Source organism: Rhodamnia argentea, chromosome 8 (genome assembly GCF_020921035.1).
Source record: "Rhodamnia argentea isolate NSW1041297 chromosome 8, ASM2092103v1, whole genome shotgun sequence".
Classification (NCBI taxonomy): domain Eukaryota; kingdom Viridiplantae; phylum Streptophyta; class Magnoliopsida; order Myrtales; family Myrtaceae; genus Rhodamnia; species Rhodamnia argentea.
The window spans coordinates 8,033,146-8,060,005 of NC_063157.1; the positions used below are offsets into that span (position 1 = coordinate 8,033,146).

Consider the following 26,860-nt stretch of genomic DNA (forward strand, 5'->3'; position numbering starts at 1 on the left):
TTTTTTTTTTTTTCTTTTCCTTCCTGTTTTTTGGTTGTTTCTTCAGCAGCGAAAGAATGCGATACGGACGCGATCGATGCGAAGTGAACAAGAAGACGAATTCTTGCAAAATCGTGAGACGTGGATGATGGGTTTTGTGGTCGGAACAAGGATCTTGCGATCCGCTGTTCTTCGTGTTTTCACAATCTATATTCCATGTCTGATCTCGCACGAATTCTTTCACGAAGACACAGCGATTTCCTTTTATTTTTGTTCTTTGCTAAGTTTGCTTGGTCTATTTGTTGAGGCTTTTTTCAAAATTACGATTAAAAAAATTTACAAATTTAGATGTTTTTTCAAAATATTTACACATTTACGGGATGTGCGGCTGTATAGCAACCGCACATACCTGTGCGCCTATATAACAAGCATACAACTTTGTTTATAAAAACAAAGCCGCTCGCCTCCTCACTCGGCAGTTTGAGCTCTTCACTCAGTGCGTGCTCTCTCTTGATAGTTTGAGGTAAGTTTTGGTATTGTTTTTTTTTTTTTTCAGTTTCTCAAATATAGATATTTATTTATTTATTTTGTTATTATTTATACATGTTCATTTATTTGCATTTATTATATTATTATTTATTTATTTTGTTATGTTATTTATTTCATTTGTTATATTGATAGTTATAATATTGATGTGATTTAATGAGTATATTTAGTTGAAATGTTAGTTTTTTTATGTAATTTTATGTTATTTATAGGTTGTTAGTAATATGTTTTTCTTTTTTTGTTAATGTTTTGGTAATGTTTAAATTATTTATAAGTTGTTATCAACAAAATATATTGTTTTTGTCTTTTTATGTTATTTATAGGTTGCTATTAATATCGGGCTTTTTTCAAAAATATGGTAAAAACAATTACAAATTTACGTATTTTTTCAAAATATTTACACATTTATGGCATGTGCGGCTATCATGCAGCCGCACATCTTTCTCTTTTTTTATACTTTTTTTTTTCTTTTTATACAGCTGCACATCTCTTTTTTTCTTACTTTTTTTTCTTTTTATATTTATACTAACGTTTATTTATAACGTTTATATTTATACAACTTTATAAATATAACATTTTTTTCTTTTTAAACCTTCTTTTTATAACGTAATTATTAATAATTAATTTAAAATTTATTAAGACATATAATTAATCAATAATTTAATATTTATGTAATTAATTTGTTTAGTATGTGAATAATTAATAGATATAGATAAAATTGGTAAAAAAAAAAGCAAAATAAATAAAATAAATTGGTAAGATACATAAAGATGAAATATCTAAATTAAAAAAAAGTGCAATAGTAGATAACAATCCATGAACTGAAAAAAATTCGACAAATAAACAAGTGTAATAATAGATAACAATCCACAATCCAAAAGTATCATTGATGATGATGTCGTCCTCCTACATGGCCTCATGTTCCGCAACCGGATTGTCTCCGTCGTTCAGCAGGTCTAATGTTGTACCGAAGACAAAGTTACGGATGAGTAGGAAACGTAGATGACGAGGGCATATCCTGTGATGGGAAGTGTGGTCGTGATGTGGGTACATCATCAAAATGGGAAAATAGTCAATGCTGAGATGGTACATATCCTACTGTAGAATAACCCGAGTAAAAAGGAAAGAAATCAAATTGCATATCATGTCTATAGGAACTTTGAGAATCATCAAACGCTCGTCAAGCAAAAAAAATGTTTTGAGCGGAAGTCTGGGACTATCGATTATCATGAAAGGCAAAAGCGAATCCATCATAAAATTGGTTGGCAAACTGGCTGAACCTTAGAGTGAAATCTGTCGTGCTATTGGGGACCGTAAATTGTGATTGTGTATAATAGGTCACGGAGTAGGGGACGGCATCATTAGCTGGATGAGCTCGAGTGGTCCTTTGGGTGGATTGAACGATCTCATATGGGTCATCCTCTTGCGATCTAATGGATGCTGTTGTAGATGCTGGTTGGGGTAGTGACATCATTGTAATCTGCCTCTCCTCATCATACGAGAATAAAATTGCCCTAATTATCCTCGTTGTAGCATGTGTGTTCTCACGAGATGTAACGGAACTTAATTGTAGGATTTGTTTCATGCCATCACCCTGTTCATGAAATCAAAGTCAATAGAAGTTGTCAAATGCCAATAATATATGTTACTAAAAAAATAATTAATGAAATAAATTAAAAATATTTCACGAAACGCTGCACTCATCGCGCCTCTCTTGTAAGAAATCGATCTCCGTGTGTGTCTACGGTACCACTCCATATATTTTGAATGATAGTGAAGTAGCTACGTTGCGGGAATATCAAGGACAATATAGTTATGATGTCAATCGTCCGTGGAAATCGACCCAATTCTTTTTAGATTACCTTAAATTTGTATCATGAAAGGCTTTTAGATCACTAAAAGGAATAGGTATTGGCTGCTGCATACCAAACTGTCGAAGTACTCGATCCGGATAATGCTACTCAACGATGTGGAAACAGATCAGTGGGACACGAGCCCTCCAAATATGTTGTTCCTACGAGCAGTAATCTAGTAAAGTCCGGAGAATGTAATCGGTGTAGAGCTCCCATGTAATCTATTATCGTATTAAAACACATCAAATTAAACGAACAAATTACAAAAAGAATTACTTTGCAAACTAACATTATATTGAACTCGTTGGTTGCTATTATTACTTACATCCGCAGATGTCAATTTATCAAATTGGTAGCGCAGATGTGGCAAAATATGTGTGGAGACTTCTGTTATTTGTCGCGCTTGACTCCAGCTACATAAATAAAAACCAAGAACAGTTAATAATATTACAAGCACTGAAAAAAAATTTAGATAAATCAGATGCTAGAGTTAGTTTGATTTTTCTTCCACTACTGGAGGACCTCGAGCATTTTACTAGATACGGTTGAGGTCCAGCAGCACTTGAGGTCCATCAGAAATCATAAGTCTTCATCGAATGCATATCTTGGTAGTCGGTATTTGATTTATTGCCTTTTTAGTTCTTGGGTCATAAATTTTTTTCAGTGCCTATAATATATTTAAGTGTTCTTGTTTTTTATTTATGCAGGTGAGTCAAGCCAGACAGATAACAGAGGTCCCCATACATATTTTGCCATATCGTACTAGCAATTTGATATAATGACATCCGCATATGTAAGTAATGATAGCAATTGTGGCAGTGAAAATATTTTTAAGCACTTTACTTTCTATAATTGACAGATTAGGGGGTGCAATAACCTATTTCTTGCTCTTTTGATGTGCGTATATTTAGTTATGTTTAGCAACTATGGCAATGAAGATATTTTTAAGTATTTTACTTTCTATAATTAACAGATTAGGGGGTGCAACTATAGAAAATAAAGTACTTAAAAATATCTTCATTATCACAATTGCCAAACATAACTAAATATACGAACATCAAAAGAGCAAGAAATAGGTTATAACAATACGCTTCAAAGCCATCGGGAACCGGCCCTTCGAGTGTCTGAAGGTGTAGAGTTCCCGTATGATGGTTATATCTATTCTTAATAACTCATAGCCACATCATTAGGATCGTAGGGTATATGGCTAATTAAGTTCTGCAAAATATCACCATGTAATATGTTTTGCCAATTTCCATCAGCACGAAGAAGCCATCCTTGCTTCTTCTGACTTTCTTTCCTAAGAAGTGCTAAGTATGGTTCCAATTCCAATCTGTCGCTGACATCCTAGAGAAATAACAATCTCTTCATAGTATTTTAAAACATGGGATGATCAAGCACATTTGATTTTTTTGTCTGCCAATAAGTAAAAGCAATTAAATAATGATTGGTGCAATTTCTGAAACAATTAAAACCGTATTAGCGCAATGAGAGAGCACTCTTATCTTTATTCAGGATGTGGGTTCAATAATTTTCATATCAAATGACGAGCCTCACAAGAGATGGCTACAGATTGCAGTTGGTTCTCAATTTTACAGTGATCTAGATGCCAAATTCTATCGTATTATAAATTAGGTTTGCCAAACTGGTGATTTTCAAAAGTGACACGTAAGAAGGAGGCACACCCAAGACTAAACGGGTCGCCTCCTCATGTTGGCTACGTCTCGGGATAAAGCATCTTTGGTGCTCGCCGCCCGAAGTTTCACAACGAGACATCGGAGATCTACTAAAAACTCTCAAATGAGCGTAGAAGATCAAACTTACAATTATCAGGATTTTTCCAGATGGAATGTCCTTCTTGGGGCAATTTAATAATTCCCATATCGGTCCATTTGACCGATAATATTTCACTCCTAATAATCAACACATTATTAGGCCCTACAAATGACCCAATCCTAATGTCATTTCCCTATATCATAAGTAGACATAATAAAAAAAACAACCAACTAAATAGTATCTTGGACACTCGAAATCTTCAGAGCCATAAGAATTATCTCATTAGCTTTAGTATACTTTAAATTTTCAGTGCCATAAGAATTACCTCATTAACTTTAGCGAAATCTTCAGATACTCGAAATCTTCGGAGTCATAAGAATTACCTAATTAGCTTTAATAAGCTAAAGATATACTCGAAATCATCAAATACTCGAAATCATCAAATATTCGAAATCTTTAGAGCTATAAGAATTACCTTGCTAAAGTTATACTCGAAATCTTCATAGTCATAAGAATTACCTCATTATCTTTAGCAAAATAGATGATAAACCTAATGAGGTAAGCTAAAGTTATACTCGAAATCTTCGGATACTCAAAATTTCTAGAGCCATAAGAATTAACTTATTTTTGGGTAAAGCTATACTCAAAATCTTTAGAGCCATAAAAATTATGTTATTAGCTTTAGCAAGCTAAAGCTATACTCAAATTCTTTTTGCTAAAGCTAATAAGGTAATTCTTATGCCTACGAAGATTTCGTGTATTTGAAGATTTCGAGTATGCTAAAGCTATATGAGGTAATTCTTATGACTCTTATCAAAAGCTAAAGCTATACTTGAAATCTATTATCTCATTAGCTTTAGCTTGCTAAAGCTATACTCGACATCTTTAGCTACTTGAAATCTTCAGAGTCATAAGAATCACCTTATAGCTTTAGCAAACTCGAAATCTTCAAAAATTCGAAATCTTCAAAGCCATAAGAATCACCCCATTAGCTTTAGTGCTAAAGCTAATGAGGTGATTCTTATGACTCTGAAGATTTCGAGTATCTAATGCTAATGAATTAATTCTCATAACTCTGAAAATTTCAAGTATAGCTTTAGCTTACTTCATTGGCTTTGGATTAGGTAGTCATGGGAGTACTATTCTCCCAGGAAGTTATAGCAAATATCAAATGCTTTGTTTCCACCACTGCTTCGTATAGTACAACATTCGGACGGCGTAGCCTAATAAAGTGTCATTTTTCCCTTTCGTTACCTAGAAATTTTCACAGAGAAACCGCTTTATCGCGACAGGTCGAGTAGTTTTTACAAATATGGACTTCTCTATAAGGCCACGAATATGGCACGCTCAATAATCGTCTAACCAGAATTAGAAATGCTAGATGTACAAGAAAGAAAAACACGTGCACCTTTATGAGAATCCGTTGGAAAACTAATGCGGAACATCGACGAATTGAGACTCGAGCCTTTCCCCTCTATTCCCTCTCGTTAACGCTGGCCGATGAGTCAACCACCTTTCTAAATGAAAAGGTACGTTCAGAAATTTTGAGAGTCGAGGCTAGAGGGGGGACTTGAGCCTTTATATAGAGTTTCGGCGCGGATCCTCTTATCATGAGTCGTGCCTCTGCGGCCTACAAAAAGCTAGCCCATATTATAACTAATTAGGAATATATATCATATTTTAATGGACCAACCTATACTTTGATTTCAGTTAATGTGGACCACACTAGGATAATTCTTACATTCTCTTCTTTCCCTAATATAGAATACCTAGAAAAATTGAAAGTTCTTAGAGAGGAACTATAGAAGTTTGAATGGTGGACGACTCATGGGCATCCATCATCTCTTTTTGCTAAAGCTATACTCGAAATCTTCAGAGCCATAATAATTACCTCATTAGCTTTAGCGAAATCTTAGGATACTTGAAATGCAATTTTATCTTTGATACTCGAAATTTTTAGAGCCATAAGAATCACCTTATTAGCTTTAACTGCTAAAGCTATACTCGAAATGTTCAGATACACGAAATTTTCAAAGTCAAAAGAATTACCTCATTAGCTTTAGAAAACGGAGGTCGAATTGCCGTCCGGATGAGCTTGGGTCACCTTCCTCCTTCCTTGGTGTCCCGCGTGGTGAGACCGACGGGGAGAGGGGGAGTGAGCTGGTCGAAGACGAGCGGAGGGATGAGGTCGAAGCTGTCCCTTCTCGAGGCTTGAGTAGTGTCGGGGCGGTGGAGGAGCCGTGGGCGTGGATCTTGCGGCGGAGTGAACGTGGTGGGGAAGGGGGTGTCGCAAAAGAGAAGGGGAAAAATGAGAGGAAGAAAGAGAAAGGAGGCTTATATAGTGGGGAATGGGTCGGTGGGTTTAAGGGCTGTCCACGGCTTCGCGCCTAACCACGAACCAATTTTGGCGCAAATCACTTTGTCGAAGACTAGAAAGACTATCGTTAAATAACGGTCCATGAGTTGCATTTCCATTGCGCTCGTTACTTCACCAAAGTCTAACAATTCACCGCACCTAAACTTAATCCCCCAAATCATAATCTAGGTAATTCAAGTCCGACGTTGACTAATCCGCTTTTAAATTCTTTATCAAAAAATCTAGCCGTCATAGCTGGCTGGCGTCACAGTACTTTTAATAGATGCCTGTTCATTAAGCCCGAACCGAATGACGATGTTGAATAGTTAGGGGATGCTTTTAACAATATAAATATAGGGTACGAGTACACGGCACTCCATTGTTAACCATCAAAAGCAAAATCATGCCAAATTCCGAGAATCTAGTCCCTAGATCTCCTCGGTTTGGTTCGCGTCTCCTTAACTATGTTCAAACTCTTGGAGAAAAGATTATTGATCGATGCCGACCCAACAAAACAAGTGATAAAACCGAGGGTGGTCCAAACATTAGTGGCGTAATCAAATTGACTTGAATGTTGATGTTACAGTAGACATAAACAAGCGTCTGTAGTCCAACGGTTAGGATAATTGCCTTCCAAGCAATAGACCCGGGTTCGACTCCCGGCAGACGCAGTCCCCAATTTCGTTTTTCCCTGCATATAAAATTTTGTGTTTCCCCGATGTGAATTTGTAGTTTTGTTTGTCGTCTTCCACCTTGGACCTCGTGTGTGCCTTGATGAGGCTCTAATGTGGGAGCTTCAATCAGGATCAAGGTTTCACTTTTCAACTTTCTTCATTCTTCCAACGATCCATTCTTGGTGTTCGGGGAAAAATAGGACGAAGAAACACAGGAGTGCCGAGACATTTCCTGCCATCTCCCTGCGGTTTTTACATCCCTCGATTAAGAGGATCGGGAATTGCGGTTCTAAATTACATGTCGATAGCTAGTCCTGCACTGAGCTGTCGTCAGCTCCGGGAGGAATGAAAGCTGAGAGACGAGCTACACAAATTCAGATACAGCATGAAGCAATGCCCTCTTCGCAACCATGGCAGGCAGTGGCCGGAAGCGGCAACCTAGAAGATTAGGTCGAGTCCACAGGGCAAACCAAAGAAAGCAAGTTGTCAGTGCCTTTGGTATAACTTTATTACGTCGACAAAAATGACGTCACGAATATATCATCCGAGAGGGCGCACCGCATATCGCTACATTTCCTGAGGTGTTTGTTGGGGAAAAGAAAAAAAAGGAAGTTGTCGAAAGCATCTAGTGATTATGAGCCAAACCCCGGCATTTCGATGCTCCGAATGCTAAAAAAAATGGAAGGAAATAATCACGACCAAGAAGCTTCTCACTGTCTCCACTTGTAATGTTGCACCGGCGCTGAACTCCCTGAAATTTGTGGGCGCTGAAACCATCTAACTTCTTCCCATAAAGAGAGGCAATCCCACAACACTATCTGATTAGAAATGAGCCAAGCTATAGACTAGAATCCATGCAAGCTGAAAAAGAAGACAGACAGAGGGGTAAGCAAGGGAGGAACAAGAGAGGGAATGTAGAAAAGAACAAGGAACCACACCGCAACCCCCTCGTTTACCAGGTAATACCATTTCAAGGTTCCCCTTTCTTTCATAGAAAAGGGTCACTGATTAGCATGCGATGTTAATCAATACGAGACGGGGGGGCCAAAGGAGAAGAAGCTTTAAAACCAAAAGTCTTGGCATCTCGCCACAGACAAAAAGAAAAGGACGAAAAAGAAAAGAACATCATCCATTTTGCGCAGAATAGATGCCAACATACCAGAAAGAGAGTCAAGGAGGCAAACAGCCCCTCCTGAAGAAGAGCTCCATGACCGCCATATTCCTCTTCATCAATCTTTAGTATCATTGCATAATAACCATACACTATACCGGTCGATAATGCCAGGAACCTGCAGTAGGATATACTCTTATTATCATACCAAAATTTCAGATTTCAGACATACAAGATACTTTTATATAGCACGCGATCATGGAATATTCTGTACGATAGTAAATTGAGGTGGGCTCATCAAGTTTATAGTTATGCACAGTGTCAAATGCTCTCCTTTCTCCTGTCACTTCTACTCATGTCATTAGCTTTCATTACATTCTCAAACGTGATTGTCAGGACAGATGTTAAAGGACCACAAAGGGCCAGGAACATGATTTATAAAGCTTCTGCTGGATGTTTCGATCAAACTCCATATAACAAAAGTTTGAATAACCCAGGTATCATCAAAGCATCCACCCCAAGCCAAAGCAACCAAACATTCGAGTCTCATGCGAGCACAGCCTGCACATTCAAGAACTCAACACACTACTATTTCCAGATAGAAATAAGATGATATCAACAAAATGCCCAGAGTCTGCCCCAAACCCAAACATCACAGACTTAACCTATTGTACTTGTCCACCCTAAGAATAAAGAGAACTGTTATCTACAGCTAAGGAGGTCCACCTCTAACTGCTGCCCCATTCTTCACTTGCAATAATTGGCTCAGCAAACTCCATATTTTAAGCAACTATACCGTCAAAGGTCGTTACTTGAGATCCCACTTGGTATCAGATCATTACCTACTACAATTGTCAGAAACAATGCGTAAAATACAAGTCATTGTGTTTTGTGATATCAATTTTACACCTTTTATTAGTATCCGAACTTCAAAGAGGTTCACAAGTTTTGTGAAAAATGGCTTCATTGCCCGTTCGTCAATTCCACATGTTGTCACTAATCAAGCTTGCATGTAAGAGGGAGTTTAAGTATCCCACGTCATTTGTCTCTAGAGTTTCAATAGGCCTAATATTCACGTAGTCCCCATCCACTTATAAGCTTATACATTTGACAATTTCCACTTATAAGCTTATACATTTGACAATTTCCACTTATAAGCTTATACATTTGACAGTTTCAATAGGGTCTTCGATTTTATGGAGTTACAAGTTCATCTCAAGGAAGATAGTGCATCAAGTTGTTCACGGGGGCCAATTGATCCTCTCACCTTGAGATCACAAATGAGAGAATCCCAAAAGAAATTTTGTTCAAGTCATGAAGAACCATCACTTCATATAATGTGCAAAAGGACACTAAGTTGGTAAAATTGGAAGGATTGTAACTACCAATGACTTTATCAATTAGGATGGAAACCCCTAAAGAGATTTAACAAATTAAGATCATGGTACTGTAAGATGCTATCACCAGAATTTAACGACCATGATCTCGATGTAGAACATGCTACATGAGTTCATCCCCTTGCAAACAATTTTCCTTTGTTGTTAGCTACTGCTCAGACAAATATTTGAACTCCTTTATGATGATATTGAATGTTCGGCGAGGTAAATTGATGGCTCAACAAGTAACCTAATCATCTAGATATCTCTCAAATCAAGACTTAATTTCAGCTTTTTAGCCTTTTATCAAGATGGTTCCAATTTAATAGTCAAAGTTGAGAATACATTATGCATGATTCCATTGCCATCTTGTCGTACCTCTATTAATACAAATTGCAAAGTCCAAGGAGATGCAGCCTCTGATCAGTTACATCTTAGGAAAGCAATTTACGTCGAATAGTGCATGGGCAGTCCCTAAACCAGGCCTAGGTTGGCTAGTGCACCAGCGGCCCATGCACAATGATGCCTCTTCAATCTGTATCTTCTTTAAGTAGAAACTTGATCTCAACCACTAACTATCTTGGAGACCACACATTGACTTTTTGACACGAAACTTGGGGTCCGTCTGGTTTCCGAAAAGATTTTTAGAGAGAGAGAGAGAGAGAGAGAGAGAGAGAGACCTAAACCTGGGATTGGGTGGGCGAAGGTATTGAATGCATGGACTTGTATGTGCTGGGTGCAATAAGAATGACATAAAAGTTGAATTTAATAATTATATGGCCTTCGTGTTTTCCAATGGAAAGAAAATACTGCAAACATCTTTCTTTCAAGGGAAATTGGACTGCCGTGTTTTTATATGAAAATTTTCAAAATACTCACCAAACATGTCTTCCTTACTTATTCATTCTCAAAGGAAAATGAAAACAGGATTTCAGAAAGTTCTCTGAAACCAAACACAACCTTGGTCGGCCGGGACTCAGTAGGTAAGCCAACCGCAACTATGTCAAAACAAAACGAATCATCATCACCTAAATAAGAGAGAGAGACTTACTAATATCTAATGCATGCATATTTTGCGCGCTTAAACTTAGAACGGGCATAATCATCATTACTAGCATTTTTCCATTTTGTTTAATTATGAATGAACATATTTTAAAAGTTCAAACAGTGTGTAAGGGCTAGAGGAGATCAATACACTAATCCTGCTTGGTCGGACAAAGTCTCCGCGCTTGCTGATGTACCAAAGAAACTCTAGATGTCTAAGCCGTGATGGTTTTTTTTTTCTCCTTCACAAAAGATTGCAATTTTAGTGCCCACAACCTTCAAAGCATCTGGTAAAGATATGGAGGAAGCCTCCATAACTATGTTTTGTGTATCCAACACTCAAAAACGATTCAGAAGGAGAAAACCTAGTACTGTAGAAGGTCAACATTTGCCATTACAAATGCTAGGTTGTGAGATGAAATAGCATCTCTGCGGTTTCAGCTCAGGAAACTCTTAATGTGACATGTTTGGCAATTAAGGCGCTAAATTTTATTTTAGAGCTCTGGATCCAGATTCTATGTTTCTTTTATCCTTGCGGATGCCTAGTCCTCTACAAGAATTTCAAGCTCTCAGAGCACAGAAACTAAAAAGCAATCAACTCACAGGACAATCCATATGCCTCCAACCAAAGGTATTGTGCCCCACAGCAATCCACATACAAGCGCCGCCACTTGCCGAATCCAATGCAACACATCTCCCAACTGATCCTGCAACATCCACGAACGCACATGATCATTAATGACTGGATTATGCCAACAAAACCTGACTTCGAGAACCAATTCAAATCGTTCAAAATCAAATCAATTCCACTCCAATTGCAGCTAAGCTGATGAATCTATAGCCTCCAGCGATTAAACGCAAGATTATCCATCTTCGGCAGAAAGTAATGCCACATTAACTAAATCTCACATGCTCCTCGGAGCCTAAGACACAGCTCCGAGCGTAACGCCGGGCCAGAACCGAAAAGAAGCCGAGAACTAATGAACCCCCAAACAGTAGGAGCTCGGATTACCTTGTCCCACGAGGCTTCTGGATCCAACAATTTCGCGAGCTTGAACGGAGACAAGTGATCCTTCTGGTGTTGCTGCTGCTGCTGCTGATTCTGCTTAGCCGATTTACCTTCTTTCATACTTGACCAGAATTCTTCCAATCTCTCGCGAGCAAACGGAGGGCAGGATGCTAATCCTGCGCGGATCGAGAAGAGACTTCTGCTTCGACGCAGGGCTGAGAGCCTCGAGCTCAGCTAGGGTTTCGCAGGAGAAGTTTCAGGTTGACGAAGGCAACAACACTCAGCAGCAACAACGGTATGTTTTTGCAATCATCAACATTATAAAACAGAAAAATTCAATCGACCAGGAGCTTCGTTGCAGATCTGAAGCCGCAGCTATTGGTCCCGCAAGACACGTCCATTGGGAGAGAGAGAGAGAGAAGAAGTGAAAATCGTTAAATATTCGTGCTACTGTGGAGCGCACGTGATCGCCACCGGCCGGTGGATTTCGGGCCGCCACTTTGTAGCCGCCGGCTGGCTCCGAATTCTGAAACTGGGCCGGGCTGAGAAGTCAAACTTTTCGCGATGATCCGTCAACACTGGACGAACCTGGAAGAACAAATCCATCGGCCCAAGACAGCCTTTGGGCCAGATTGTTGGACGTTTTAGGGAAAAAGCCCAAAAGACAGATCGAGCCTCAGACTTTATCCAAAAATCAATTTGGGAGTCTCCAGGGAACAAGGGCTTTACGCATGGTCCGAGCTCTGCGAATCAGCATGCGTGGATACGACAATTCCACGTGTCCCAATTCCAAAGGGGCATAAACTCACAAAAGGAAAAAAGGGAAAAAGAAAATATTAGCGCGTCGTGCATCGTCCTCCGCGACTCACTTTGTTGATGTGCGCGGCGAATAGCGTCAATCATGACTGATGAGCAACTTCGTTTGGTACTATACTATCATATCCGATTATGCAAGCCACGCTATGTACAAGTTGCGAAGTCCTACTTTCTCCTCATATGTCTCCATCTCACTTTTCTCGAAGGTAGGGATTCGAATCCTCCATCTCCCTCTTTCCAAATGGAAAAAATGGCCACTGAGACAATCCTCCAGCGATTACATGATATGAATATTAATATGTCATAAATGAGTCATAAAAGAGTTTTACAATTTACTTAGAATCTCATTTCATATTGCCTTCAATCACTCTCATCTCAATTTGAATATGAAATTTTCTTTGGATCGGATATAAATCATTAAATTTTTATTTTGGTTGAAAATATAAGCCACTAGATTTACAATGCAACAAATGAATTAAATGTCGAAAAATTCATGAACCGACTCAAGTCATCCGGTTTGACGGGTCGATTCATAACCAATTGTTTGTTTTAGGTCAAGCCCCCCACCCCACCCCCCCTCACAATGACTCCACCTTCCCGTGAACTAAGTCAGCGCCCAACGCCATCGCCCAACGCCATCGAAAGAAGACTTTTTTCCCCTTCCGGCCTTGGTGAAGGGAACAAAACAAGAGCATAAATGGCGGCGGCGGAGGAGGAGGAGGAAGTCAATTTTCCGTCACTTACACGTGAACCCCGCTCGAGAGTCAACCCATGGTTAACAATTCTCAGTTCTCGCTCCTCTAATTGCCGCGGAAAGAATAATCACCATCTCATAGAGCCAATGCCCCGGCAGGGTCAATTCGAAGTAGGGCGCTACTGGCCAACGCCGCATTGCCCAGCACGTTCCTGTCCATGTGAACGCTTCGGCGAGGGTGTAAACCTACGTAGCACTGATATGATACGGAACAGAAAACACAACACGATATGCCGACACGTAATTTTTCAAAAAATAAAGAATTTCGACGTGTTGGGCTTTGAACTTTCTTTGGTTGCGTGCGGAAGTTCAGACACGTGTTGATCGCGTGTCCGAATGTGTCGGGTACATGTCGGACATCAACACGTGTCTGACATGCGTACGAAGACAGCCTGAAGGGCGAGTACGTGCTACATAGGTGTGACACGCGTGGGATTCTGTCATCATCGATGCGTGGACGGGGACGGGGCATTGCATCGTGCGACGACTCCCAAGACCCCGCATGGTCATGATAATTCGACCGACGATGACACGTCTTGTCGGTCGTGGCCAACCCGGAACATCCCCCCTGGGGGCATGAACATGATTTTGACAAAGTTGTTTTCGTGAAACACATGGTGATAGGATTTGAGAACATGAATCCTCTTCATGCTTGAACTGATGCGGGTCTTGCTGATATTCGAAACGAGATCGGACCGATCTACCAGTAGGGGTATTTTCGACAAAATAATAATAATAAGAGTATGCAATCGGACCGAAGTTACTCAAAACTTAGGTTGGATCATCAGGAATTGGCTCGGGAACTAGTTCCAAATTTTGATAAGTGGGCGAGTTCTCGGTTCCAAGTAGTTAGAAATCAAATCGGTTTTGGAATATGTTTTTAGCTACTATTAAAAAAAAATCTATTCTGGCTCGCCTCACTTTATTTGTTTTTTGATGGATTGTAATTTCTATTGCCGATATTAAAGATTATTGCTTTTGGTGGACAGTAAATTTTATTATTTGTCTTTTATTTTAAATCGTTTCATTGCTACTTATATTATTTTCTTGGAAAAAATGAACTAGAAAAAAGAAAGAAAGGTTCTTGGGCAGACCTTGGAATTGACTGAAAAAAAATAGAGTAGGTTTCAAATATGTTTCGGGTCAGACAAGATAGGTTTCAAGTTCCAAAAATTTGAAACCGATTATAACGAGATCGGCTTCAGAGTCTAGGTTCGGAAGCTATTCATCCGGCCCATGCTCACTCCCTATTTAACAGGCGAGCTTGGGGCGGACATAGGCGCGAGCTCGAGAGCGGTACTCCTGGGAGAAAGGGGTCGATATTCGAGTCTTGTTTATTCAATTAATTTGGAGGCAAAGGAAAAGGAGAAAAATACAAGTCTCTTTGGAAAAAAAAATTTATGTGGAACGATGATTTCCTGGTTTACCAAATTGGCAACACGACCTACCGCCGCCCCACTCATCTTTTCCAAGTGCACAAGCCTCCTCTAGAGAAAGAGAGAGCGAGAGAGAGAATCGTTCAAAAAGCAGGGGTGGGGGAGTCAAAGGTTGGTGCGAGTCCTAGTCATGAGGCTGCAAGATAAGCGAAGGCGGGCTCGGTGGAGGTCAAATCAGGACCGGCCGATGAAACCCGACACTCCAACAGCCCGACAGGCTACACCCACGCCGATCTCCTCACGTGTCCATTCAATTATGCGGGGCTGAATACTCCACGAGTCACGCATTTTAGCTAAATCTGAAGAAATTAATCGATGGTGATGCCTTTCTTGTAATTGTTAAAACTATTTTCCAGTAAAATGTTCACGTGAAAAATATTTTACGGCTCATTTTCACGTCTCGGTCAAATACCGAAAAGAAAATTTTCTTTTTGAAAAACATTTCTGAAAATTATCGCATTTTCCGCAAAAGGAATGGAGCCCAAGTTCATGAAACTATATTCTTTTGTTACACAAAGCAATTACCATGTTGACCAAGCCTATTCATCGTGAATCGAGTTGATACCATGCTCTTGCGTTGTGCTATACCGTTTCGCATCACGTCAATCGATGTGGAGATATATCAAATTATAAGATGTATATTTATCATGATAGGTTTGTGAAGAGAAGAAATAATAGAAAAAGAGAAGGAAAAAGGGGAAAAGAAACACAAAAAAAACAAAAGATTTATATCCATGATAGTATACGTCGGATGAGATGTGTTCTCTCCTGTCAATAGGATAGGTCAATCCACCTATTTAAATGTATTTAGATTGTGAAATAGCATATAAAGATCTCATTGTTCGAAAGACAACTATTTTGAAAAATTACTTTTCGAATTCTCGATATTTGGATGACTGAAAACTAATCGATTTACGAAAAATTTCATGAACCGAAAAACAACGAGTTTGGAGTGGAGGAAAACGGTTTTTCCTTTTGGTAAGAAAGTGCCACTTTCCCTAAACCATCAAATAAATAAAAAAATTTCCTAAAAAATATTTTCCTTTATCATAAGATTTTCAATGAAACAAATGCAACTAAGTTTTTCTTTATTACAAATGCAAAGTCTATCATAAATCCTAAGTGGTAATCTTGACCTTTAACAAGTATAGGAAAGATTATGACGTTTATGACATGGATTCTTACTTTCTCCATGCTGCATGATGTAAAGTATGCATTAAGAACATGAACTAAAGACAAATTACAATTATATTTAAAGAATAAAAGATAGGAAATAAATGACAAAGCCTTCCTCCCCTCCCACAACCCCGTGAGACTTGGGGCGTAAAGATTCCACTGACCTGTAAAAAGTGGTCATAACCCTTCACGATGCGGTAATACATCCAATTTTTTTTTTTCCATCCAACGTATTCCCCCTGGATTTAGGAATAGCGACATGTACTCATAGCTACGGCTCTAACTCGATTATTTCCTAATAATTGATGTACCTCACAAGTCATATTCATTTCTTGACCGATAGTAACTTGACCTTTTAACTACCAGAGCATTATAAATATTAGGCATTTCCGCACCCAAACGAGGGAGTTAGTGAAGAAGAGTTCACCACCGGTTGACACATGCCTCCGAAAAAGATCAATTTAGAATTTTAGATGATGTATAGCTTCAACTAATACATGAAAGCTGCTAATACATTAAAAAAAAAAAACTATTTCGGAAATGTGCATTCGGGGAAGAAAATGATTAATAGAAACTCCGATTCGTATTATTAATATTAATAGCATTAGTAGAAAATGAGAACTTTAATAGGGTCAACGGGCGTAAACAGGCAGCCTCACGCGCATAGCTTTAGATGGGGTGTGGGGCCCGCGCTTTCTCTCAACGTCAAAACCGCGTGGAGAAACACCGAGAGCGCTCATTGGCCCACGAGATTGCCATGGAGCGCTTGACCACCACGTGTAACCTTCGGACCGACACGTTGACTGAATTTAATCCTTTTTTTTTTCTCGCGAGTAGGTAGACTCTCCGTTTGTTTCGCAAACAACACGGCGGAAAGCTGTTTTTTAGAAAAATGACAATTTTTTTTAAAAAATTGACTGAAATATGAAAACGAACTGAAAAATATTTTCTGCCATTTAATGAGAAAATTTTCAAATTTTTATCTTTAAATATTTTTTATTTTTTTCTTTGCCAGATTCCGGCCCAAGCGACGCCAAGCGAAAACCCACAGGCGAAGCCGGCCGGGAAGGAAGGTCGAACCGACCTCACCTCGTTGGATCTAGCCAAGCAGCCTTGAGCTCGGCCTTGCCGGGCCCGATTCGGTGAGGTCGGGCCTCGCCTTGCTTGAGTTAGACGAGGGTAGGCCTCGCTCATCGACCGTTGTCGTGGCCGGCAATCGAGGAAGAAGAAAGAAAAGAAAAATAAAAAAATTTAAAGATTTTTTTTTATAATGAGTGGAGGGAGGAAAGAGAGAGAAAATGTTTTCCTCTTTTTAAAAAGAGAAAAATATTTTTTCACTTTTGAAGTGTTTTTTTTCTACAAATGAAAAATGTTTTCTTTGATTACCTTATTTTGCTCGAGCCACACATCAAAAAATTCAAAAAACATTTTTTCGGAAGTTGTTTTCTTGAAAACAAACGGAGCCTACGCGTGCATCGTACTTCCTCGCACAAAATAAACATGTACGCAGTTTTTTCAGTCGAATTTTTCACGTAGTTTAAATGCCTTAGGATATAATGTCGAAAAGAGCACAAAAGAAACACTAGATCATGTCTACCATCTCCTCGACTACGATCGTATCACACGAAAATATTCAAACTGGTACCGGCGTAAAAAAAAAATCGAAGAATTTTTATCACATCGACAAGAATTTGGGATATCAGAGTGGGCAAATTTTATAATTTTTTTTTTACGATAGATGTAGAGTATTTTTGTCACATCGATACAAATTTTGCATTCCGGTGGCACTTAAAAAAAATTCAGATATTAATGTCGCTGTCAACTCCTCCACTTTCTGCGGATGAAAGCGAATCGAACATTTTTCCGCCGTCGCACAAACCTGAGTAGGCCGAGAAGAACAAAATCTGTCCAAAATTAATTAGTTAATTAATCACATGGATTTATACACACATATATATTCGGACTTTCCCGTAATTGACTCTGACGGCTTTAAAAAACAGAAAAAAGAAAAAAAAATGGTAATTAAAGAGAGTTCAGCGAAACGTCAAAAGGATGAGAAATTGTGGGTCACGACTCCTCACGAGCGGGCTGCGAAGCGCTGCCGAAGCTTTAGGAGAGAGAAAATTCCAACTCTCTCTCTCTCTCTCTCTTCTGCTCCGAGGAGGTAGGCTTCGTCTTCGTTTCCACGGCAAGATCTCGAATATCTTTTGTTCGTTGCTGTTTTCTGTAGGAGTTTTAGGCGGGCGGGACTCGGTACTGGTTTAGTGGTTTCTGATGATCCGAGTTACTGCCACTTTTGTGCTTCGTGCGTTGTTTAATCTGCCGGGGAGCTTAGGATCGCCGATTGTGTCTGTTTCCAAAGATTCTGTGCATGAGTGAGCCGATTATCGCGTGATTTTGAGGTCGCGGAGCATCGGATGCTGTGTTCCACTTATAGTTTAAGCTTGGTCCGTATGTTTCTCCTATCCTAACGTCGTTTTTTTTTGCTGTTTTCTTTTTGCGAATCGTGGTTTCAGGGGTTTAGGAATGTGCGATTTTTTCTTGGTGATTTCTGGGTAGGAAAGATTCTGCGCTCTGTTGATGAATTGCTTGTGCAGGCAGTGTTGGGATTAGGGGTGGTTGACGGGGGGGCAATTGCACCGGCAGATGATTATGGAACCGCGTGTCACCGGATTCTCTGGCTCCTTGAGCGCCTTCAAGTTCGATGACGAGACACTCTTGCCATTCTCAGATCAGCGCGTGAATTTGCTGAATGGCTTCGAACGCGAGGACCCATCTTCGGATCTTAGTTTCCTGGACAAACCTTTCCTCCCTTCTGACCCTAGGCGTTGTAATGCCGCCCCGCCTTCGGTTGTAAGTGCGGAGACGGATTTCCCATCTGACGATAGCGACTTCTCCGAAACCGTTTTCAAGTACATAAATCAGATGCTTCTGGAGGAGGACATGGAGGAGAAGCCATGTATGATTCTTGACCCTTCGGCTCTCCAGGCAGCTGAGAAGTCGCTCTATGAAGTTCTCGGTGAGACGTACCCATCTGAAGCGAACCTCTCCCCTCCATTCATGGAGAGTCCGGACAATAATTTCTCGGGAAACAGTAGTGACTATGGTAAGAGCAGCCCTTCTAGCATTACCAGCAGCAGTAACTTTGCTGATCATCAATGGGTCGGTGATTTTGGGGACGGCAGAAATTCTACGCCACAATCTTCGGTCACAGGAGAGTTCATTTTTCAGTCCACTGTGAATGCTCATGTTCAGCCATCCTTTTCCTTACCAAACAGCTTCCTGAGTCATGGTAATCGGATGAATGCATCTTTAGGGAGTGGCCTTTTGTTCCCTGACTTCTCGACCGAGAGCCAATCAGTATTGCAGTTCCAGAGAGGTGTAGAGGAAGCTAGCAGATTCCTTCCCAAAGGTACTCAGTTATTTATTGATCTGGAGAAGAGCAGCGGAAACTCGTGGTTGAAGGAAAGGAGATCGGTGAATGTGGTTAAGTTGGAGAAGGATGAAAGTGACTTTCTGCCTCTCAATGGAATCAGGGGAAAGAAGAACCATGAGAGGGAGGATACAGAATTTGAAGATGAGAGGAGTAACAAGCAGTCAGCAGCGTATGTTGATGACACTGACCTAGCCGAAATGTTTGCTAAAATCCTGCTCTGTAATCCTCAGGACAGGAGGCCAGATTCCAAAGCTGATGAATCCTCTAAAAAACAAGTTAGTGAATCTTTACAGCAGAATAGACAGATACACGCTGCTAATGGTGGGAAGGTTCATAATAAGAAACCAACCAAAAACAGCAATAAGACAGAGGTCGTGGATCTCAGAACTTTTTTGATCCTTTGTGCACAAGCTGTCTCTTCAGACGATCGGAGGACTGCTGATGACTATCTAAAGCAGATTAGGCGGCATGCTTCCCCCTTTGGTGATGGATCTCAGAGGTTGGCACATTGCTTGGCCAATGGCCTCGAGGCACGCTTAGGGGGCACTGGTACTCAGGTCTATACTGCTCTAGGTTCTAAAAGAACATCAGCGGTTGATACTCTGAAAGCTTACCAAGTTTATCATTCAGCCTGCCCGTTTCAGAAAATGGCAACCATCTTTGCGAACCATATGATCTTGGTTTTAGCTGAGAAAGCAACAACGCTTCATATTATCGACTTTGGAATCTTATATGGTTTCCAATGGCCAACTCTCATCTCTCGTCTCTCCAAGAGGACAGGCGGGCCACCCAAACTGCGTATTACAGGGATAGAGCTTCCCCAGCGAGGTTTTCGACCAGCAGAAAGAGTTCAGGAGACAGGACGCCACTTGGCAAAGTTCTGCGAGCGATTTGGTGTTCCATTTGAGTACAATGCAATCGCTCAGAAATGGGATACTATCAAAATTGGGGATCTCAAAATAAGGAAGGGCGAGACCATCGCTGTGAATACCATGTTTCGATTTAAAAACCTCCTTGATGAGACAGTTGTCTTGAATAATCCCAGGGATTCTGTTCTGAATTTAATCAGAAAAATAAGGCCACATCTCTTTGTGCAGGCCATTGTCAATGGATCTTTCAGTGCCCCCTTCTTCGTGACACGGTTCCGTGAGGCTCTCTTTCACTACTCTGCCATGTTTGATGCATTCGATACTACGTTAGAGAGGGATAACCTGATGAGACTGATGTTTGAGAAAGAGTTCTTTGGCCGAGAAGCTATAAATGTCATTGCATGTGAGGGGACGGAGAGGGTTGAGAGGCCAGAGACATATAAGCAATGGCAAATTCGCAATATGAGGGCCGGGTTCAAGCAATTGCCACTGGACTCAGCACTTATGAAGAAATTGCGATCTAAGTTGGAGAAGTACCATGATGATTTCATGGCTGATGAAGATGGCTGCTGGATGCTGCATGGTTGGAAGGGCCGAATACTGTATGCTTCATCTTGTTGGGTACTCGTCTAGGACTTTGATGAGCATTTTTCTGAGTCATCTACCGGATGGACCCGACTGAGTACTCATTGAAGGCATTTCTGTTTCCCGAAAAGAGCGTGAATTTGTGGAGCTGCTGCTTGGATCTTTCTTTTGACAAAGAGAACATTTACAGGGTTTCTTGGAGGTGAGGTAAAATGATTGAGCAGAACTTGATTGAGCCACTATCATTGCTTTGGTAGGACATAACCAGCTGTACTTGTATAGCCGATTGCTTTTCTAACAGTTAGTAGCAGAATCTGGGTTCTCGCCATTACATTAGGGAGATGTACTTCTGTCATAGACGGTAAACAGCAGATTATGTGATTTGATACCTCTATATGTATGATATATCTTTATAGTTGAATTTTGTCATGCATGCCTGGTGATGAACGGTGCAGCCTGGTTGATTAGTCTAATAATGTCAGTTGAATCATTTGCACTTGACCAGAACTTCAATCCTAATAAGCAGGCAGATAGATGTAATGTCTCTTTCGCTGCATTCGAGGATTATTTGAAGACTCTATCATAAACCGTAAGAATAATTCTGGTCATTGGCTTCTTCAGCTATAAGCATATTAGTGTACTTTTAGTATGACTTTGCTTTCTGGTACAAGATATTATCCCAAATCAAAAGAACATCAACTCATCCTTCTTGGTATTGTGGTTAGATATCTGTGAGTAGTTTATCTATGGAATCAGCATAGCATGTCCGAATATCCTGTGTATGAGGGTAGGTGCCCTCTGACAAGGTGTTTAGAGATCTCTAGTATCTCTGCTTATCTGCCTAAAGTGGACCCTAATTCATGGGTCTGGTGACTGGTTCCGTAGCATTAAGGTAACTGTACCTGTGTCTGTCTGGTAAGTTGAAATAGGTAATCAGCCGATGCCTTTTCCCTGACTTTCCGGCTGATATTCACTCTCTAGCTCTTCTCAATGCTGAACATATTCTCTCTTGAAGGATCTTGTAGTAATATCTTGCACTCAAATGAGATGTTACCTTCTGAATGCCTTTCGATAAGGAAGAAATCTACTTCTAGGGACAGATGGGGCGGTCCAACATTTTTCTCGAGTTTCTTGCCTCAATTATTTTCTCGAGAAAAGGATGAGCAGCTCGCTTTGTCTCCTATGCTAGACAACACTGCTCGGAATCTTCCAAAAGTTCATCTAATTTGCTTGCAAGTTGTCATGTCTTTTCGTTAGGACAAGCCGGTGGCATATTCATTCTGTAGGAAATGAAACAGTTTGGGTCTGGTCAGTTCAATTCAAAGAGATTCTTAGATTTCTTCTGCTGTTGGCAGTCGCTAAAACAGAGTCAAGAAACTAGCAAATCAAAGGAAAGTAGCAAATGTGACAAGTCCAGAAGGAAGTCGTGATACAAAATTCAGTAAAATCAAATCACCGCTTCACGAGAAGAATGCTACTATTCACAGAAGACGCCAATCCAAGTGCTCTGTTATCATCATCCTTGTCGCTGTCCTTGGTTAACGATGTGATGGCAATGCGTTAGACAGCGAGTGAGAGATTGAGATTAACACGCGTTTAACACTTACTCAATAGATCTTGCCATAATTTTTGGACATTATTTAGTACAGTCCCAACCTATGTCAACACGATAATATTTTATTATTTGCATGCATCAGAAATGATGTGTAGGAGTCTTACAAGGCAGTAATCGACAGAACTAGACAACATAAGCAATGACCATGCTTCTCTGCTTTTTTCCTTGTTCTCTCTGTGTGTGTATGTATATGGAAGAGAAATCTCATCCACCTTACACAAGCCAAGTACAAGTCGTAGAGCCTGTGTTTTGTCCCTCTTTTGTTCTTTTGGCTCTAACCCAAGTTCGTTTCTTCGGAATCCACCGGGTGTTCGAGTTCTTTTACCTTCTGCTATTGACTTGATTTTGATTTGAGCTTCTGATGGTCCCATTCAAAACTCAGATCATCTCACTTTTGTTGCACATGTGATTCGAGGGAAAAAAATGGATTCAGAGTCTGTGTTTTCTACGTTCTCTCATTTCGGGAACGTTTTTCAAGTTGATGAAGTCGACACTTCTCCAAGTACAGGTCAGTGTCATTATCCAAGTGTCGGGTCTAACCAAATTAAGCATCATCCTTTGAACCTAGACTGTGTGGATTGCTCTTTGCTTTTACCAAATCAAGGCCGTGATAATCTCATGCCGGTCATTGCCACGAACTTTGAGGCCAACCTGTCTGAGTCGTGTCGAAGTGGGAGCTTGAACGGAGGAGGAGCCTCCAACTCGGATGGCAATAATTCCTCCAGACAGATTCTTGAGTACATGGGCAGCATGCTTGTGGAAGAAAACATGGAGGACAAACTCTGCTTGTTCCATGATTCGTCGGTTCTATGAGCAACTGAGAAGTCGCTGCATGAGGTTATTGTTCTCGGTGACAAACTTCCTGCTTTACCTAAACAAACCTCAAAATTTGTTTGCCAAAAAGCTCTGAGCACAAATGTTCTTTTTCCTAGAACAGGCCGAGATTGCAGGCTTGCAGCAATAACAATGGAACCGGCAACATTGGTTGTGCCGACGACTCTAGGGAAAAACAGACACTTGCGATCAACCGAGAGAACAGAGGCTCTTCACTTCGAGTTTCTCCTTCTAGCGAGTGTTTCTATCAGTCTACTGACTTGCCCGCTGCACGAACATCCTTGAACTGTCCAAAAGGACTTGCCGACTATGCAAACAAGATTTTGGCCACTCCTACAAGTGAGTTTCCCGTTCAATATGATTCCCTCAGAGCCTCGCAGGTCAAGAGAATGCTTGAGGAAGCTTGGAAGTTTCTCTCCGGTGACATTGCGTGTATCGATGCTACCGAAAATGGGAATGTCTGTGGCCATGAAGAGGCGTGGACTAAAAGTTGGAATCGATGAGAAGGAGCAGCAAGGCACTTTTTACGGTCTGAGAGGAAGGAAGAATCTCGGAAGGGAAGAACTATGCGAAAGGAAAGGGAGGTTCGACAAACAATTGGCAGCTTCGAAGGAAGAGATCTAAGTCTCGGAGATGTTTGATAGGATTTCGCTCTGTGAAGATGAGCCAGAGCCCTTCACAAGTACCCATGGTAAAACATCAAATGCAGCGATCACAAACTTGTCTCCAGTAACGCATACGCAAGGCTCTGGTGGTCGCAAGAATCCCGCTAAAAAGACTAAGAACAGCGAGGACATGGTGGATTTGAGGAATCTCCTCATTCTTTGTACTTAAGCCATCTCTACCGGTGACAGCAGGAACGCTAGCGACTTGCTAAAGCAGATCAGGCTTCACTCCTCTCCTGTCGGCGATGCGTGTCATGGAGTGACCCATGCCTTTGCAAATGCTCTCGATGCACGCTTGGCCAGAACTGCAGTTCAAAATGTCTTCACATATTTGTCTCCGAAGAGCACGCCGATCAGTGAGACCGTAAAACGGTACCAAACTCATTACAGGGCCTGCCCCTTTAACGAGATTGCGGTTTTGTTCGCAAAGAACATGATTTTAAAAGTAGCTAGGACAGAAAAGACACTGCATATCATAGACTTTGGCATCTTGTTAGGTTTCCAGTCGCCGCTCCTTACTCAGCTACTATCGAGGAGGCCTGGCGGTGCCCCGAAGCTTTGCCTCACAGGGATAGAGCTTCCTCAACAGGGTTTCAAACCTGAAGAATCAATTGCTGAAGCAGGTCATCATTTAGCCAAGTACCGCTCGCTGTTTGGCATTCCACGAATATAATCCCATAATTTCGCAGCATTGGGATACTATCAAGGTCGAGGCACTGAAAATCTGCAGAAACGAGGTTCTTGCCGCAAACTGCCTTCACCGGTTCGAGTGTTTACTCGATGAGACAGTTGTCGTGAACAATCCTAGGGATGCTGTCCTGAAACTTATAAGGGAATGAGACCAGATATATTTGTGCTGTCTGTTGTCAATGGAACTTTCAACTCTCCTACGGTTCCGACAAGCGCTCTTCCGCTTCTCTGCACTGTATGATATGCTCGATTGCAATGTATCCAACAGTCACAGATTGCTCATGGAAAGGGATAATTATGGGCAACGAGTCACGAACGTCACGGCGTGTGAAGGCTTGGAGAGAGTAGAGAGGCCAGAAACCTACAAGCAGTGGCACACGCGGATCTCACAGGCCGGGTTTAAGCAGCGTCCCTTGGACAAAGCGTTGACGAAGATCTACATAGAAAGGCTATACGTTGCCACAAGGATTTGGTGATTCTCGAACAGTAACCGGATGCTGCAGGGATGGAAAGGAAGGATACTTTACGCATCATCTAGTTGGAAACCTGCTTGAAGTTTCGACGGTGAAGCCACATGGATGAATTACAAGAGTCTTCAGCATGCCTTGCAGATCTGCCTCGCTCGGTTAGTCGTCAGTTGGACCACTAGTAGGCAAACCGATCAAACGTGTCAGTCAATTACTTCTTTTCTACCTGAGATCATGTATTTTAGTGTTTTAAGTATGGTGAGATACCAAAAGGAGCATTTTCATAGCCAACAACTTCGTACCATAATGTCATTCATCTTGCTATTGATTGTTTTTGGGAGAAATCAAAAGAAAATGCTTGTAGCGGAGTTAAATGTCGTTAAGTACCATGGATGTTGCATGAAGATACCTGGAGTTTATATTGATGCATTACCTATCGGCAGAACACCGACCTAACCCTTACCAACACTGCTGTTCTAGTCTCATTAGAAGCCGGGCGAAGCATTTTTCCCGCCTTAACAATGATCGGCCATGGTGCCATTTCGGATTCTTCATAAAATTACTCTCAGAAGGAATGGCTTCATATAGGCCTAGTGATATGTGCGCATCTCAGTTATAGCGAAATGATTTAGAGTTAAACTGCTCAGCTCGAACTGTGGTCGAAAGTGGACCTCAAACATCTTAACCTCAACATGAACAATGACAGCAACTCAGTTTCTGAAGCACCTCTGAACTCCAGCATGTGTTGACACAATAATAAGCTTGTCATTGTGTGTTCCATCTCCTCCTTCCTCTATGGCTGCCTACCTTGCAGAGTATAACTAGTTTTTGTCAAGTCGTACAGATATTTGTGGATGCTTCTACATCGATTCGCCAGATCTGGAACTCCTCTTTGCTGCGACACCGCCCAGTACCTACATGGCAAACTCGTGCGTGCTTAAGAATGCATCCGTCATCATGTTCTGCTCTTCTGTCCTTCGATGTAGTCTTCCTCTTGTATCGGGCAAGGGATCAAGTGAAGCTATATCGGATATTGTACCGTAATGCCTGTGACGTTTTTGCATGATGATTAAACGGTTCTCTCGGCACCAGTATCTGGTGGTTGGACCGTGGCTGCATTTGCGGTAAGGTCTTTTTTTAAGCAACTTTAGACAAGACGCAACAAATACCGGCTGTAAAGCTATGAAATAGCAAGTGTCTAGTGGTTGGAATCGCCGATAACATGAATGACACAACGAGCTGTGAAATAGGCCTTGAAACTGGAAGAAAGAGCAGCTGAATGGCAGCTCAATGTGCCTTGGAAACATTCTGTGCAAATTGGTCACTATTCTTGAATCCACGTAGGTTGAACTAGGAGGGTTTTTTTCCAAATTAATTTTTTAAAAATAAATATTTACAAATTTGGGCCTCGCTCGGCGGTTGAGGTGCCGAGCAGCCCTTGCTCGGCAACCCCATTGCCGAGCAAGGCCCATACCGAGCCTTTTTTTTTTTTAATTTCGTATTGTTTTTTAATTATTGATACTTATAATATTATAATTTTTTTCTTGTGAAGTTTATCTTTATAACATAATTAGCAATAATTAATGTAAAATTTTATTAAGATCTATAATTAATAAATAATGTTGTAATTATGTAATTAATTAAAAATATTCATAAAATAAAATTGGTAAGATATATGAAAAAAATGAGATTTTCATGATATATTCATCTATTGGAGAGGCAGAAATCCAACCGGAAGGCGAAAATGTGATTTGTCAAGAACCGGCGGATCGGGTCGACGACATCGGATCGGG

The 26,860-nt window shown here is 40.7% G+C and overlaps 2 protein-coding genes, 1 non-coding gene and 1 pseudogene across 3 annotated transcripts; 3 read left to right on the top strand and 1 right to left on the bottom strand.

Annotated features, from left to right (window-relative positions):
* The first annotated feature begins 7,109 nt into the window (after positions 1 to 7,109).
* On the top strand, positions 7,110 to 7,181 carry TRNAG-UCC. Its single transcript has one exon. It is a non-coding gene; the product is annotated as a tRNA-Gly (tRNA).
* Positions 7,182 to 7,651: 470 nt separating this feature from the next.
* LOC115736641 (respirasome Complex Assembly Factor 1-like) lies at positions 7,652 to 12,142 on the bottom strand. Its single transcript, XM_030668436.2, has 4 exons — positions 11,728 to 12,142; positions 11,319 to 11,422; positions 8,344 to 8,473; positions 7,652 to 8,045 (listed from the first exon to the last, which is right to left on the bottom strand). Exons 1-4 carry the CDS (start codon positions 11,842 to 11,844, stop codon positions 8,007 to 8,009), a joined length of 390 nt encoding a protein of 129 aa, XP_030524296.1. The 5' UTR covers positions 11,845 to 12,142; the 3' UTR covers positions 7,652 to 8,006.
* A 5,881-nt stretch (positions 12,143 to 18,023) lies between these two features.
* Positions 18,024 to 21,229, top strand: LOC115736631 (scarecrow-like protein 14). Its single transcript, XM_048283701.1, has 2 exons — positions 18,024 to 18,070; positions 18,423 to 21,229. Exon 2 carries the CDS (start codon positions 18,553 to 18,555, stop codon positions 20,842 to 20,844), a length of 2,292 nt encoding a protein of 763 aa, XP_048139658.1. The 5' UTR covers positions 18,024 to 18,070; positions 18,423 to 18,552; the 3' UTR covers positions 20,845 to 21,229.
* A 1,605-nt stretch (positions 21,230 to 22,834) lies between these two features.
* LOC115736694 lies at positions 22,835 to 25,076 on the top strand (annotated as a pseudogene).
* Positions 25,077 to 26,860: the final 1,784 nt, after the last annotated feature.

Excerpts from the sequence above, each read along its gene's own strand:
- LOC115736631 (XM_048283701.1), top strand. The coding sequence starts at position 18,553 with ATGATTATGGAACCGCGTGTCACCGGATTCTCTGGCTCCTTGAGCGCC.
- LOC115736641 (XM_030668436.2), bottom strand. The coding sequence starts at position 11,844 with ATGAAAGAAGGTAAATCGGCTAAGCAGAATCAGCAGCAGCAGCAGCAA. Across the intron at positions 11,423-11,727 it reads CAGAAGCCTCGTGGGACAAG|GATCAGTTGGGAGATGTGTT; the intron begins GTAATCCGAGCT and ends TGGATGTTGCAG. Across the intron at positions 8,474-11,318 it reads GGAGGCATATGGATTGTCCT|GTTCCTGGCATTATCGACCG; the intron begins GTGAGTTGATTG and ends ATCCTACTGCAG.